Source organism: Anomaloglossus baeobatrachus, chromosome 1, assembly GCF_048569485.1.
Source record: "Anomaloglossus baeobatrachus isolate aAnoBae1 chromosome 1, aAnoBae1.hap1, whole genome shotgun sequence".
Taxonomy (NCBI): Eukaryota; Metazoa; Chordata; class Amphibia; order Anura; family Aromobatidae; genus Anomaloglossus; species Anomaloglossus baeobatrachus.
Genome location: NC_134353.1, coordinates 480,559,549 through 480,576,951, shown reverse-complemented (window position 1 = coordinate 480,576,951; position 17,403 = coordinate 480,559,549). Strand labels below are relative to the sequence as shown.

General features: G+C 42.1%; 1 protein-coding gene across 1 annotated transcript in view; it reads left to right on the top strand.

The window, feature by feature from the left end:
* The window catches only part of TMEM38A (transmembrane protein 38A), a 57,503-nt gene extending 40,364 nt beyond the window's left edge, over positions 1-17,139 (top strand). Inside the window, exons 4-6 of the mRNA XM_075338310.1 lie at positions 3,557-3,644; positions 6,778-6,895; positions 16,227-17,139. Of these exons, the coding sequence (XP_075194425.1) occupies positions 3,557-3,644; positions 6,778-6,895; positions 16,227-16,448 (428 nt within the window). The 3' untranslated portion in view covers positions 16,449-17,139. The remainder of the gene's footprint in view (positions 1-3,556; positions 3,645-6,777; positions 6,896-16,226) is intronic.
* Positions 17,140-17,403: the final 264 nt, after the last annotated feature.

Below are 17,403 nucleotides of genomic sequence, written 5' to 3'. Positions count from 1 at the left end.
GCAGCGACGGAACACACACGCACACACATAACAACAGACACACACACACACACATCAGATCACACTCACTCTCACACACACCTCACACACACATCAGATCGCATCCACACACTCACAACTTCCAGTGATATCGCTTGCTTCTCGGCGTCGATACTGTGCGTGCAGTGACCTTCCAGGACCTGCCAGAAGATCACATGGCCAGAAGCAGTTCAGCTAACCCTTTGAGGAGTTACTTGCTGTATCAATTTTAATGTGATTATAATAAAGATTATTTTTTATTTAAAAAGATTATACCACGGTTTTCTCTGTGTATAAAAATTGCATAAGTGGTGTTCTGGCACTTTCAATGAGGTTGAGGAGTGACCTAAATTAAATGGCCAGAAGCATGTGGTATCTCCGGATGTTGTGAGTGTGAGCGCGTATGTGCAATATCGTCAATGTGTGTGTCCGTGTATGCGATCGGGTGTGTGCGTGTATGGGGATGGAGCATGATGGGGAATGCGCAGCATGGGGGATGGAGCACGATGGGGAGTGCACAGCATGGGGGATGGAGCACGTTTGGGAGTGCGCAGCATGGGGGATGGAGCACGTTTGGGAGTGCGCAGCATGGGGGACGGAGCACGATGGGGAATGCGCAGCATGGGGGATGGAGCACGATGGGGAGTGTGCAGCATGGGGGATGGAGCACAATGGGGAGTGCGCAGCATGAGGATAGAGCACGTTTGGGAGTGCGCAGCATGGGGGATGGAGCACGATGGGGAATGCGCAGCATGGGGGATGGAGCACGATGGGGAATGCGCAGCATGGGGGATGGAGCATGATGGGGAGTGTGCAGCATGGGGGATGGAGCACAATGGGGAGTGTGCAGCATGTGGATAGAGCACGTTTGGGAGTGCGCAGCATGGGGGATGGAGCACAATGGGGAATGCGCAGCATGGGGGATGGAGCACAATGGGGAGTGCTCAGCATGGGGGATGGAGCACAATGGAGGGTGCGCAGCATGGGGGATGGAGCACGATGGGGGGTGCGCAGCATGGGGGATGGAGCAAGATGGGGGGTGCACAGCATGGGGGATGGAGCACGATGGGGGGTGCGCAGCATGGAGGATGGAGCACGATGGGGGGTACGCAGCATGGGGGATGGAGCACGATGGGGGGTGCACACCTCCCCCCAAAACACACACACACACACCGCCACACACACACTGCACAACACACCACACACACACTGGGAACCACAAACATCACCCTACACAGACACCCACACACACAGACAATGCCGCACACACACAACACCCAACACACAAACACCGCGGCACACACAAATATACGCACATACCGCACAACACACACATTGCACAAAACATACCTCCCACCAAAACACACACACACACCCCACACAAACCGCGCAACACACACACACACAACGCTACAGACACACAGCGCTCCACAAACAACGCAACACACACAACGCAACACACAAACAACACCGCTCTCACCCCCCGCCACACCCAGACAACACCCAGAACATGTACAGCGCCCTACACAAACACTTGGTAACTACACACAATAACATATATATATATATATATATATATATATATAAAACAAAAATCATACATTAACTACACAATACGTAAATTCTAGAATACCCGATGTGTAGAATCGGGCCACCTTCTAGTCTTAACAGAACAGGTTCTGGAAGCATGTGCACTAGAAGCTTTCCTGCTGTTACCTGTAATTAAGACAGGGCGGATAGCAGTGTGAGCAGCCTCTTCTTACCTCTCAACCTCTGGTGTCTCCCGTATTAGATTAAAAAGACAGGATGGACAGCAGTGTGAGCAGCTTCTTTTTACCTCAGCACTCCTAGTATCTCCTAATTAGTTCAGAAAAACATGGTTGGTAGCAGTGTGAGTAGTCTCTTCTTTATGAGCATTCCTGGAGTCTCAAGTATTAGATAATTGAAATGATGCACAGCAGTGTGAACAGTCTATTGTTACATTAGTACCTCTGGAATCTCCAGTATTAGATAAGAAAGACAAGGCAAACAGCGGTGTGAGCAGTCACTTCTTACCACAGCACTCCTGGTATCTTCAGCATTAGATCAGAATGACATGGTGGACAGCAGTGTGAAAAGTCTCTTCTTACCTCAGCATCCCAGGTATCTCCACTGTTAGATCAGAAACAAAGGGTGGGGCAATGTGAGCAGCCTCTTCTTCATCAGCATCCTGGTGTTTCCAGCATTAGATCAGATAAGAACCCCTTCTGAGGAAAACTAAGTGAAACGTACATCAGGGGCTCTGCTGGTGGCAATAATTGATGGTAATATTTTAACTATTGCAGGCAATTTTTGCCATTTTTCTCCTTTTGCACGCTCTGCACTTTGGGGAATATCCTGATTACATTGATAGATATTAGTTACCTGCATTTCTGTATGCTATTTTTTGTTTGAACATTATCACTTCTGGGTGTTAAATAATCAACATTACCCATACATACAATTTGATTTCACATAAGCCCACTAGGAGGAGTCCAACTATTTTATTTAAAGAGGTTGTGCGCTACTTTAACATTGATGGCCTACCCTTTAAGGATAAGTCTCCAGTGTCTGATCAGCTGGCTTCCGTCACGGGGGACCCCCACCAATCAGCTGTTCTCTGTGCCGGCGGCAGCAGCAGGTGGCCGGAAATGCTCAGTTCTGGAATTTGTTGTCCATGCATATCTTACTTTGTATAATCTAACCTGTTTTATTGATATGTATTTTTTTTGTTTTTAAAATAATATATTTTGTGTGCGTAAAGAAATACATTTTATAACATTTTTGTCTGCTTTTGCTGTATTAGTGTGTATAGTGTGTCCTTATCATTATAGACCATATAGGTTCTAGTGCCACCTATATAAAGCGGGCTTTACATACTACATAAATCTAACGATGTGTCGGCGGGGTCACGTCGTAAGTGACGCACATCCGGCATCGTTAGTATTGTAGTTGTGTGTGACACCTACGTGCAATTCCGATTGTACGCAAAAACGTTGATCGCATACACGTCGTTCATTTTCTAAAAATTGAACGTCCGGTTGTTCAATGTTCCCGAGGCAGCACACATCGCTCCGTGTGACACACAGGGAACGATGAACAGCGCTGACCTGCGTCCCGCCGGCAATGCTGAAGGAAGGAGGTGGGCGGGATGTTTACGTCCCGCTCATCTCCGCCCCTCCACTTCTATTGGCCGGCCGCTGTGTGACGTCGCTGTGACGCCGAACGTTCCTCCCCCTTCAGGAAGTGGATGTTCACCGCCCATAGCGAGGTCGTATGGAAGGTAAGTATGTATGATGGGGGTTACAGCATTGTGCAATACGGGCAACAAATTGCCCGTGCCGCACAAACGATAAGGGCGGGTGCGATCGCACATTTAATTGAAACGTGTAAAGCAGCCTTAATGGAACATATTTCACTCTTGTTAATATTAGGTAATTATAGTAGATGACATAATGTGTATTAATGATCATGTTTTGTATGTGTATTCTAAAGATAATACTTCTGGGTTTTCTTATAGGTTCTGGTGTGGCACTGATGTCTAATGTGGAACAGCTCTTACGTGGTGTTTGGAAGCCAGAAACCAATGAAATTCTTCACATGTCCTTGTGAGTGCACAGCTGAAGTTGTTACATATATTTTGGTTTTCTCTAATAACATGATCTTGGCAATTGCTGCATATTATACAACTCACTGACTTTAGGCACTCACTGACTTAAGGCACTCACTCACTGACTTTAGTCACTCACTCACTGACCTTAGGCACTAACTCACTGACCTTAGACATTCACTTACTGACTTTAGGCACTCACTCACTGACCTTGGGCACTAACTCACTGACCTTAGACATTCACTTACTGACTTTAGGCACTCACTCACTGACCTTGGGCACTAACTCACTGACCTTAGGCATTCACTTACTGACTTTAGGCACTCACTCACTGACCTTGGACACTAACTCACTGACCTTAGACATTCACTCACTTACTGACTTTAGGCACTCACTCACTTTTGATATCTTTAAATTCTTGTGCTGCTCGATACCTAAGAGCAGTTTTATGTGAATACACTCCTAAATGTATCATAAGCTCCCTATTTCTATTGGTGTACATTGCACATCATAATTGATATAACCATAAAGGGGAATTTACTGTAGTCTGTCTGCTTTAGAAAAGGAAAAAAAGGGGGGCCCGCAGGGCCTTCCATTACATGACAGATTTTATATAATTCACTGCCGAAACTGGATTAAATTATTCTCTGGCATAAATGATCACCTACTCATAATGTGGCTACGTTCATGAGACTATATTTTCAGTCTGAGTGCAGTCCGTGGAAAAAAATCTGTCCTCATAGGGACAGCACTCAGATCAATATTCAGTAGGACTTTTCAGATGCGTTTTTTCACATAGACCAAATGTCTGCTTAAAAAAAAATTGCAGCATGCAGTAGTCTTGTTATTATGGATGAGACTCACCCATTCAAGTCTATGGGTGCATGAAAAAAATTGGATCCCATAACAATCAACTATATAGAATCTGATTTCTTTTGCCATTCTTAACATAGGGACTTAAGGGGGCTTTACACGCAACGATATCGCTAGTGATATCGCTGGTGAAATCACCCGCCCCTGTCGTTTGTGCGTCACGGGCAAATCGCTGCCCGTGGCGCACAAAAACATTCGGAGCGTCCCACGGACTTACCTGGGCGGTTCGTGCGGCATCACAGCAGCGTCACTAAGCGGCTGCCCAATAGAAGCGGAGGGGCGGAGATGAGCGGCCGTAACATCCTGCCCACCTCTCTCCTTCCTCATTGCTGGCGGCCACAGGCAAGCTGGAGTTCGTCGTTCCCAAGGTGCCACACATAGTAATGTGTGCTGCCTCGGGAATGATGAACAACCTCCGTCCTGCAACAATCAACGATTTTTTGAAAATGAACGATGTGTCAACGATTAACGATAAGGTGAGTATTTTTGATCGTTCAGGGCCATTTGTTGGTGTCACACGCAACGACGTCGCTAACGATGCCAGATGTGCGTCACGGAATCCGTGCCCCCGGCGATATATTGTTAGATACGTCGTTGCGTGTAACGGGGCCTTTAGATTTGATAATTGTTTAGTCAATGTGGATCCCACCACTCATAGACTCATAGAGTCATAGACTTCCCATGGTTCTCTTTCCATACCACGTTAAATGTATGGCTATCTTTATCAGTGCCATAGACATTAGAATAGAGTCGTAATGTACACGGCCTTGGTAATGCGGCCAGAGAAGAACCAATGGAGAACAGGGGGCACAAGTGGCAATTGGAGGGGCTCTCAGAAGTTTGTCCCACACACCAGTCTAATATTATTACCTATCAAGAGGATAGGTGATAATTTATGTAGACCAGAGTACACCTTAGGGTACCGTCACATTTTAGCGATGCTCCAGCGATCCCACCAGCGATCTGACCTGGTCAAGATCGCTGGTGCGTCGCTACATGGTCACTGGTGAGCTGTCAATCAGGCAGATCTCACCAGCGACCAGTGACCAGCCCCCAGCCCCCAGCGACGCGTGGAAGCGATGCTGTGCTTTGTAACTAAGGTAAATATCGGGTAACCAAGCGCTTGGTTACCCGATATTTACCTTGGTTACCAGCACACACCGCTTAGCGCTGGCTCCCTGCACTCGTAGCCAGAGTACACATCGGGTTAATAAGCAAACCGCTTTGCTTATTTACCCGATGTGTACTCCGGCTACGTGTGCAGGGAGCTGGCACTGGCAGCCTGAGAGAGGCGGATGCTAGTAACCAAGGTAAATATCGAGTAACCAAGTAAAGCACTTCGCTTGGTTACCCGATATTTACCTTGGTTACAGCTTACCGCAGGCTGCCAGACATTTGCTCCCTCCACATTCAGATCGTTGCTCTTTCGCTGTTAAACACAGCGATGTGTGCTTCACAGCGGGAGAGCAACGTCCAAAAAATGAACCAGCACTGTGTGTAACGATCAGCGATTTCACAGCAGGGGCCAGATCGCTGCTCCGTATCACACACAGCAAGATCGCTAATGAGGTCACTGGTGCGTCACAAAAACCGTGACTAAGCAACAATCTCGCTAGCGATCTCGCTATATGAGAAGTACACCTTAAAGTAGCAACATTATCTGTGGGACACATCTAAAAATACAATAACTGTTTAAATATATAAAGCCCAAGATAGACATAATAAAAGAAAATACAAGAAATATGGGTTGTGAAAAATAGTATTAATGGTGATTAGGATAAGGACATGTTTTAAGGTCATGTTCCCACTTGCAGAAATGCTGTGCTTTTCCTGTCATTATTTTCCATCTCTGCTCTGTTTATTGCATTTTGTTTTTGGTTTTCTTTTTTAAACATTTCTTTTTTATGTCATGTTTGTGTAAAAATAAGTCAATAAGGCAAAAGACACCAAAAATGCACAGTGGGAGTTTTATTCACTTCACTTGACCTGATAAACAGCTGATTGTTCACATAAAAAAGTATACAGCGTAAAAAATACAGTATTTCCGCTAAGTGTGAACATGTCCCCATGGTCTTGAAACTTTTAACCACAATACAATAAGTCATCCATAGGTCACACACATAAAAACTGAAAATAGGGATCTTCTATACTGTATACTTGCTTAAAGCAGTAGTGATGTTTAGACATTTGGTAATTATCTTACTTTATTATTTTATTTCATTTTCTTGAGCTCTAATTTTCTTCTTTGCCCCTTACAGCCCAACCAAGGCCAGTTTGTATGGTGCGATCTTGTTCACCTTGCAACAATCACACTGGTTACCCATTTCCAAAGCGTACCTCATCTTTTTCTTTACTCTCTTTATGGCTACTTGCAAGGTATGAACCTAGTTTGTAAATGAAAATGTGAAATGTAACATATCTGCTTAAAAATGTGTTTCCTCCAAAAATTGCACTGTATCGTTTAGGCTCTGTGCGCACTGGGAAGTGGAATTTTCTTGAGAAAATTCCGCATGCCCTCAAAGATTACCGCACCCGCGGTAAAAAAAACGCGGGAAACCGCACCCGAAAACCGCATGCGGTTTGCCGCGGTTTGCTGCGGTTTTACCGCGGTATTATTCGCGGTATTGCCGCGGTTTTGCCGCGTGCGGGTTGGGATGTGCTTTATTGCATTCAATGCAATAAAGCACATTGAAGAAAAAAAAAAAAAAAAAAAAAGTCATTTAATTCTGAGAGTAGATAGACAGAAGAATAGATAGAGGGATAGATAGATAGACAGAGGGATAGATAGATAGAGAGATAGATGACAGATCGCTGCATTTCCCACGGTCGGCAGTGAGTTCACATTACCGGCCATGGGAAATGACCGGTAATTACCTCTGCTGCTTTCATTCAGCGCTGTGTCTGTGTCAGTCGCGGCTGGATGGAAGCAGCGCTGGACGTCGGACCTGGATTACGCCGGAGCTTTGTTTGGGAGGGGTTAATAAAATGGTGAACGAGGCTTGTTTGTTTTATTTAAAATAAAGGATTTTTCTGTGTCTGTGTTTTTTTTCACTTTACTTACGGGTTGATCATGTCAGCTGTCACATAGACGCTGCCATGATCAAGCCTGGAGTTAATGGCGGTGGTCCCCCATCACCATTAACCCCTTGTATTACCTTGCCACCACTGCTACACGGTGGCAAGAAGAGCCGAGGACACGCCGGTATTGTCGCATATTGCATGCGACAGTGCCGGGGCAGCTGCGGCTGATATTCTCGGCTGCCGGAGGGGGAGTGAGGCAGGAGACATTAACCCTGCCACTCTCCCTCCCCAGCCTGAGAATACCGGGCCGCCGCTGTGTGCTTACATCGGCTGGAAGGTAAATATGCAGCGGAGCCCACGTTCTTTTTTTTCTATATTTCCGTTTTCTTTCTATGTGTGATCTATGTGTCTGTGATGTGTTCTGTGTCTGTGATGTGTGTGTGTGTGATCTGTGTGTGTTTACTCTGCACGGCTTCCTCTTCCTGTAATGACATCACTTCCCTGCAAAACCGCAAGCAAGTGATGCACATTACCGGAGGTAAACCGCAAAATACCGCAGGGAATAACGCAGGAAAACGCAGTGAACCGCACAGAATTTGCTGCCTGCGTTATTCCCTGCGGGATTTCTTGATTAACATTGAGTCAATGGAGTAAAATCCCGCAGCGCTGTGCGGAAAAGAAGTGACATGCACTTGTTTTTGCTGCGGGATTCCCGCAGCAAAACATGCAGCTGTCAAATTCCGCCCAGTGCGCACAGGATTTTTTTTCTCCATAGGATTTGCTGGTGATTCACTGCAGAGATATTATGAACATTTTCTGCAGCGAAACATGCAGCAAATCCGCGGCAAAATCCGCGAAAAATCCGGTAAGTGCGCACATAGCCTAAGAGAGAATTTCATCAACGTTATCTTTCTCCTTAGGATAATTAGGGCTTATGGATATTATAGGGTGGCTTCACTCACTCTGGAACCTCTTTAAATGGTTATTCCCCACCAAACAAAAATCATGTAGTCCAGTGGTCAGACCACGCACGATCCCAAGATTGTGGGCTTTGGAACCCTAAGTATGGGGCTTTGCAGCCCAATCGTGAATAGAGTGGAAGTGCAGATGTGCACCCTTTGCTCCATTTGTTGTACTGACCTGCGGAGCCTCGTTCTCATCAGATGGGATGTTTCCTACAAACAAAGTTCATTTCAATTAATAGATTTTGGAATAATAGAAATTTCTTCTGCTATGTACTGTGTAATGGCTGTCTTTGACCGTGCAGGTCCGCAAAAAATAGCTTTGTGCCGAAGCTATTTTTTGAGGATTTGCATTATATTTTGCTTCTTGGCACCCCCTATTGCGGTAGTCGAGCCAGGTCTGACTTTCATATTTTTGACCGTGCAGGGACATGGTCTGTTCATAACACAGCTCCTGTACAGGGGAGTATGCACAGCAGAGTATACAGATAGCATAGTAAGAGATCATAGCTATTTTTTTTGGTAAGGTAAAGCCTTTCCTTTCCTGTTTTTGAGCACTGTTTTACCTCACAGAAAGTATCAGTTATGATGCCGTGCTGTGATGTCTTTATATTATTTTGCTTCCTCCCTGGTCCTGGAGCTGTGGTATGATCTGGCCATGTCCCTGAACTTTCAGACACAGCCATTCCACAGTACATAGAGGGGCAAATGTATACACTTATCTCAGCACAGGAACATGTTTTTAATTAACCGTATTTCCCGAAAATAAGACCCACAAAAATAAGCCATAACATTATTTTACGAGTATGCTTTAAATATAAGCCCTACTTCAAAAATAATCCCTAATTACAGTCAAGGCAGGCATTAGAGGGAGTTAAACTGCACAATTTCTCAGGGCTCCCACTCTCTTAGCGACTAGAGCAGTTGTATTCCAAGGTTAATATTGTTTAAGGACCTTTGATGACATCAGTCATGTGACATGATGTAATCACAGGTCTCTAAATTGCAGGAGTCTAAAAGAACTGAACATGAGACAGGCTGGTATGCAGGACTATCATTAGGGAGAAGGGAAAGCAAACTGGGCAATTTCACAGGGCCCCCAATTCTCCTATGGGCTAAAGTGTTTATATTCTTATGATAACACTGCTTCAGGACCTATGTGACATCATGTCATGTGTCTAGGCTGTCACCAAAAGGTCTCTTAATTGCAGGAGTCTAAAGCTGAAGAGGAGACAGGCCAGTATATATGTGCAGTGTGTTTAGATAAATAGATAGATAGTGATTGCCCCCTAAACCTAATAACTGGTTGGGCCATCCATAGCGGCAACAATTGTAATCAAGTGTTTGTGATAACTGGCAATGAGTCTTTTACAACACTCTTGAGGAATTTTGACCCACTCATCTTTGCACAATTGTTCTAATTGAGCCACAAGGGAGGGTTTCTGAGCATGAATCACCTTTTTTAAGGTCATGCCACAGCATCTCAATCGGATTAAAGTCAGGCCAATCCAAAGTCTTAATTTTTTTTTCTTAAGCCAATCAGAGGTGGATTTTCTGGTGTGCTTGGATCATTGTCCTGCTGCATAACCCAAGTGCGCTTCAGCTTGAGATCACAAACAGATGGGCGGACATTCTTCTTCATGATTTTTTTGGTAGACAGCAGAATTTATGGTACCCATTTACAAGTCTTCCAAGTCCTGAACCTGCAAAACAGTCCCATACCATCACACTATCACCACCATATTTTACTGTTGGTATGATGTTCCTTTTCTGAAATACTGTGTTACATCTATGCCAGATGTAATGGGACATGCATATTCCATAACATTCAACTTATGTCTCGTCAGTCCATAGAGAGTTCTCCCAAAAGTCTTAGGGACCATCAAGATGATTTCTGGTAAAACTGAGATGGGACTTTATTCTTTTTGCTCAGCAGTGGTTTTCATCTTGGAACTCTACCATGCAGGCCATTTTTTCCCAGTCTATTTCTTATGGTGGAGTCATGAAAACGTACTTTAACTGAAGCAAGTGAAGCCTGCAGTTCTTGTATGTTGTTGTGGGGTCTTATGTGCCCTCTTTGATGAGTCGTCGCTGCCCTCTTGGGGTAATTTTGGTCAGCTGGCCACCCCTAGGAAGGTTCACCACTGTTCCATGTTTTCGCCATTTGTGGATAATGGCTCTTACTGTGGTTCACTGGAGTCCTAAAGCTTTAGAAATGGCTTTATAACCTTTTCCAGACTGATCGATCTCAATTACTTTGTTTCTCATTTGTTTTTCTTTTCAAATACAATTTGATATATTCCAGGGGTCAATTTTATCTCAAAAAAGTATTAACCCCAAATTTCTAAAATATTCTCCTTTATTATATCAAAGCTAAAAAAGACTCATAGACATAAATACATACAATGTCTCAACTGGAATCAGCCAATACAGGGGTAGATACAAAGCAATAATTCATCCTTCAATCACAGATCAATATACATTTCTCCTCCTAAACAATTCCTCAGAGGGAAAAATTGCAATTTTTCAAGGATTTATATGTTTCATACCGTTGTTCATATTAGATATTTTTTAGAAAAACAACTATTAAACTCACTGTTACACAGTGGTTTAGGAACTGTAAACAGAGACAAAAAGATATTTCGTCTCTATATCTAGTTCCAACCCCTATCCAGTTTTAGAGACCATATACCCACAGTAATACAAGTGTCATCCCTGATAGCCCCTTTTGATGTATTTTATGACCGCTATTCAACATCCAATTTGTTTTTCTAAAAAATATCTAATATGAACAACGGTATGAAAACGGTATGAAACATATATAAATCCTTGAAAAATTGCAATTTTTCCCTCTGAGGAATTGTTTAGGAGGAGAAATGTATATTGATCTGTGATTGAAGGATGAATTATTGCTATGTATCTACCCCTGTATTGGCTGATTCCAGTTGAGACATTGTATGTATTTATGTCTATGAGTCTTTTTTAGCTTTGATATAATAAAGGAGAATATTTTGGAAATTTGGGGTTAATACTTTTTTGAGATTTCTCATTTGTTCCTGAATTTCTTTGCATCACAGCATGATGTCTAGCTTTTGAGGATCTTTTGGTCTACTTCACTTTGTAAGACAGGTCCTATTTAAATGATTTCTTGATTGAGAACAGATGTGGTAATAATCAGGCATAGGTGTGGCTAGGGAAATTGAACTCATTTTCCCAAAGATGTGATAAACCAGAGTTAATTTATGTTGTAAGGGGGGGCTATCACTTTTTCACACAGGGCCCTTAAAGTTTGGATTTCTTTTCCCCCTTAATAATAAAGACCTTAATTTATAAACTGTATTTTGTGTTTACTGTATTATCTTTGTTTAATATTTAAATTTGTTTGGAGAACTGAAATATTTAAGTGTGACAAACATCCAAAAGAATAAGAAATCAGGAAGGGGGTTATCACTTGTTCACACTACTGAAGATTGATGGATGGATGGATGGATGGATAGATAGATAGATAGATAGATAGATAGATGGATAGATAGAGGGATAGATAGATAGATAGATAGATGTGTTACACACAGTGTTTGGAGAGTTATGTTGATGTTCCAGATTGCGATATTACTATATTTGAATAAATATGGATTTCTTTATGTTTGTTCAAAAATAAATGTGGATTGTTGTTCATGGGAAAAAAAATAACTTACCCTGAAAATAAGCCCTAGCCCATCTTTTCGAGCAAAAAAAAGTCCCTGTCTGATTTTCGGAGAAACACATGTATATCCAGTTGTGGAACTTATTTTTATTTTTCATGATTTGCTGTTTCATGCTCCTCATTCTGCCTCCCAAATATCAGAATAGAAAGCAATGAAAAATGTTATGTTTCCACAAATGATACCAATAAAAATATCAACTCATCCCAAAAAAAACAAGTCCTCACCTGACTCTGTTGGCAGAAATATAGAAAAATTATAGCTCTAATAGTATGGTGATGCAAATTTTATTTATATATACCGTATATATATATATATATATATATATATATATATATATATATATATATATATAAAATGTGTGTGTGTCCATTTTCTTAACCCCTTCACGCCGTGGCCATTTTCAATTTTTGCTTTTTCCTCCCCTTTTCCTGAGCCATTAAATCTCTATTATGGTTTTTTTTTGTGGGATGAGTTATAAAATGAATGGTGTCTTTCAAAAGTACAATATAGTGTACTGGAAAACAGGTAAAAAATTCCAAGTGCGGTGAAATTGCAAAACAAAGTGTAATTGCACAATTGTATTTTTTTTTTTTTTAATTACCACGTTCACTATATGGTCAAATTGACTTGGCAGTATGATTCTCCAGTTCAGTATGAGAACATAAATATCAAACATCTATAGTTTTTTGGGGTTTTTTGTTTGTTTTTTTTTCATTTAAAGTGGTGAGAAAATATTCTCTGTATTTCTGGCCTGAACATACAATTGACTCAGTGGCTAGAGTTGCATGTTAATCTCAATGGGGGGCGATAAGTGATGGGCAAATACTAAAATATTTGGGTCTGGATTATTCGTCTAAATATTTCGTACTATTTGTGTATTCGTCACAAACAACAAATCTAATGCAAGTTAATAGGAAACTCTAATCATTTTCCACTGAACCCTCCCAGGATGTCTGGTGGGCTGTAAAAATGCTGAAATGGATGGAAAAGTTCTGAAATTGAATGGGAACAGCTTGGGCAAGATGTAGGGATGCATCTCTGGAACACAGGTTGCTTCTGGGTACAATGTTGTCAGAGTATTGAGTCACTTTGACTTGCAGTTCCCTGCCTATTTGTGATAACTAGTGCAGCCAAAGTAGACAGCTGTAGGCTCCAGTCCCCAGCTGTGTGCTTTACCATGGCTAGTTAGAAAAAATAGAGGCTCTTCCACTACGTTTTTTTTTTTTATTTTTTTTTAATTATTTAAATAAATACTAAAAAAACAAACAAACATATGCTCCTGCCCATTTTTGTTAACTAGCACAGATAAAGTAAACTAATATCCTTAGGCTGGGAAGGTCTATGGTTATGGGGTTTTCCCCAGCCTAAAAATAGCAGCCCATATCCGAAGTACAATTGACACATCCATTAGATGCGCCAATTGTGGCACGTTACCCTGCTGATCCCGATTGTCCTGGTGCGGTGATGGGGTAATATATAGGGTTGATGTCAGCTGTGATTTGTCAAAAATCACAGCTGCCATGAAACCCTGGCTTTGTAATGGAGAGGTGTCTATGAGACCCCTTCCTTACCAACCCTGTAAGTAAAAAGAAAACACACAAAAATCCTTTACTTTTTAAATAATATTAAAAAAATACACCCTTTCACCAATTTATTAATCTCCAAAACACCTCTGCAAGTCCAGCGTAATTTACATGACGATCTTGGCTCTGCTACATTCGGAGGCCATGATGAATGCTGACATTAGAACATGTGACCGCTCACTGTGGCCTCCGGCTCACATTGAGAACAGTGTAGGGGGATGCCAGAAGTGACCTCAGGTGAATTCAGTGCCGTAGAGTCTGACTGTATGTCATGGCGGCGGCACAGTCAACCTTAAAAGAGCCTTTAAGGTAAACTTTAAGAGTCTGTCAGTTCTTACTAGAGATCACAGCCTTCAGATGTACCAGCAGCTGGCAACTCCAGGAGCCTTAAAGTCTCCTTAAAGGAGCCTTTAAAGTTCCTGGAGTTCCCAGCTGCTGGGACATCTGGAGGCTGTGAACTTTTAACAGAGTTCACAGTCTTCAGATGTCCCAACAGCTGACATCTCCAGAAACCTTAAAGGCTCTTTTAAGGGTTCCCCAGCCTCACAGCTGTTGGGAGACCTTTAAGGTTACCAGATCTCACAGCCAGTTGGTCTCGTGACAGTTGTCAATCCAGTAACTTTAAAGGAGCCTTTAAAATTAATGGATTCCCAGCTGCTGGGACATCTGGAGGCTGTGAACTCTAGTAAAAGTAACGGATGTGCCAATTGTGGGGCGGCTGCGGGCTGCTACTTTTAGGCTGAGGAGGGTGTATAATAATCATGGACCTTCCCAGCTTGAGAATACCAGTCCCCAGCTGTCTACTTTACTTGCATTGGTTATCACAAGTAGGTGGTGGACCGCAAGCTATTTTTTTTCACTGCGCCTGCCAATCACATTAAAGCCAGTTGCAAAGATGGCTACAGCATTACTGTGATTGGCAGACAATCCCCACAGTTTAGTGGCTGAAATGCAGACTTGAAACGTGGGGAAGAGACTTGAAACTCAGGAAGTGAATACCAAAATACTCGATGAGTAACGAATATCTTAAATACCTTAATATTCGTGCGAATAATGAATTGTGGCAAATATATTTGCTTATCATTAGGGGAGAAGAATAAGCCTCTACCAGATATCACTGATCTCCAATGGGAACAATTCCCTCTTTTCCACAATATTTGGAGTCAGGGCAGAATATTATACAGGTTTTCAAACCCACAGAATATGGACTTAACATTTGAAATGTATATGATAAAGTCTGAAGAAATTTCCCAACAAGGTTATTGCAATATTTGTGAAATCTCCTGCACCTACTATTGAGTTGCTGGTGCAACAACTGAAATTTCCCATGTGAAGAAGCTTCAGGAAATGCCAGCGGTTGTTTTCTGAAGGCGGTTTCCGAACCCCGAAGCGGTTAAATGAAGTAACATAAGACGGAACATATGCAAAGCAATGTTGTTTTGACATTACTATGCATTATGCTCATTTTATATAGCGCTTTTGCAGAATTAGCCTGTAAAAGACATTGTGTGCACATACCCTTATTTAGGCAATCAGTAATTTTTCAATTTTTGCCTAATGTTTTACTTTGATGAAGAGGCACAAGACACAATTTGCTAGGGCTGTGGTAGAAACCCAAAGACTAAAGGCTACTTTACACACTGCGATATCGGTCCCGATATCGCTAGTGTGGGTACCTACCCCCATCTGTTGCGCGACACGGGCAAATCGCTGCCCGTGCCGCACAACATCACCCAGAGCCGTCACACATACTTACCTATCCGGCGACGTCGCTGTGACCGGCGAACCGCCTCCTTTCTAAGGGGGCGGTCCGTGCGGCGTCACAGCGACGTCACTGAAGCGTCACTGAACCGCCGCCCAATAACAGCGGAGGGGCGGAGATGAGCGGGACGTAACATCCCGCCCACCTCATTCCTTCTGCATAGTAGCCGGGAGGCAGGTAAGGAGAGCTTCCTCGTTCCTGCGGTGTCACATGGAGCGATGTGTGCTGCCGCAGGAACGAGGAACAACTTCGTTACTGCTGCAGTAACGATTTTTAAGAATGGACCCCCATGTCGCCGATTAGCGATTTTGGACGTTTTTGCAACGATGCAAAATCGCTTATCGGTGTCACACTCAACGGCATCGCTAATGCGGCCGGATGTGCGTCACAAATTCCGTGACTCCGCATTAGCGATGTCGCAGCGTGTAAAGCCCCCTTAACAGATATGTGTTATGGGTATGTGTCATATATACATTAGTAGTTTGGGGGCTATAAATGCTAGTAATGGCTTATATTTAAAAATTAAAGATTAATATATTCAGAATTTGTATTATTCCTACATCATCTTTTATGGATCTTTTATGTTTGCTGCATTCATAATATGAGTTCAGCTGGCAAACTCAATTATTAGTCTCATATTAACTACCATTGTATGTATCCCTTTTCCCCATGCAGATCTACATGACAGCCACTCACTCTCATGGATCACCTTTTGCTCTTCTGGAGAACTGCATCTGCCCTATCCTTTTTGGCTCTCCAAATGGCGACCATAATGGCCATGAAGATCACCACCATCACCACCATCATGATGACCATGAAGTGTCACATTCAAGTGCCAAATCCAAAGAAGAGCTAAACGAGGGTACTCGCAAGAGAAAAGTGAAAAAGGCAGAGTGAGAGTAGAAAGGGTCTTAATTGGGTCACCAAGACTAACAATCTATGTGTTGTAAAACTCAGTCTTTTATTTAGGATTTTTCTTTTTAGTTTAATGTGAATGGGCATCCTTCAAGATGATACTGGATTTTTGACATTGTATCATTGTATTTCATGCTCAGGTTGAATGATGAAGGAACATTTAATTTGTATATAATCCTTTAAGTATCAGCATAGCCACATTGCAGTGTGAGATCAGAAGCTGAATACAACAGAAAGGATCCTGTAAATGTTTAGTCATCAGTCATTCTGGAGTTTAGCAATATCCATCAATCCACAAGTCAGATGTGAAGTCAAATTTAATATGCAGATCATTACAATTTTTTTTTTTTAAATCTGCTAAAACACTCAGTACTTTCTCTCACATCCTTTTTATATTTTTTGATTTAAAACTTCTATTTTGTGAAAAATAAAAAATTGCTCTATTTATTAAAATATACTAAATTAATGGCAATATATTTTTAAATGTGGATTTTTAACATGAAGTTGTCATAAATCATATAAATTTGTACACGGTTTCATAACTCAAAGGAAGACGAATCTTTGCAAGTGATGACATTTTCATATCTTTTGGCCTTTTAAATTAAATCTACAAATTTTTGTAAATGTCCAGTATTTACCAACTCCAAATGATTAAAAAAATTTAAAGATTGAAGATGGATTGAGTTCTGATTTATGCAAATATCTACTCCAGGTGACATAAGTATTGAATACGTCACCAGTGCATTGGATTAGATTTTACTGCCGTCTGGTGAGAAAGTCATGTCAATAGCACCTTTAGAAATTGATTTACTTACAAAATTAGTGATGTGTTCAATATTTATTTAATTTAATGAAGTAGAAAGGAAAAGTAATTGATCTAGCCATATTTATTGAATTGTTGTTACAAAGAAGTCAAAAGAAAAAATTTCCATAATTC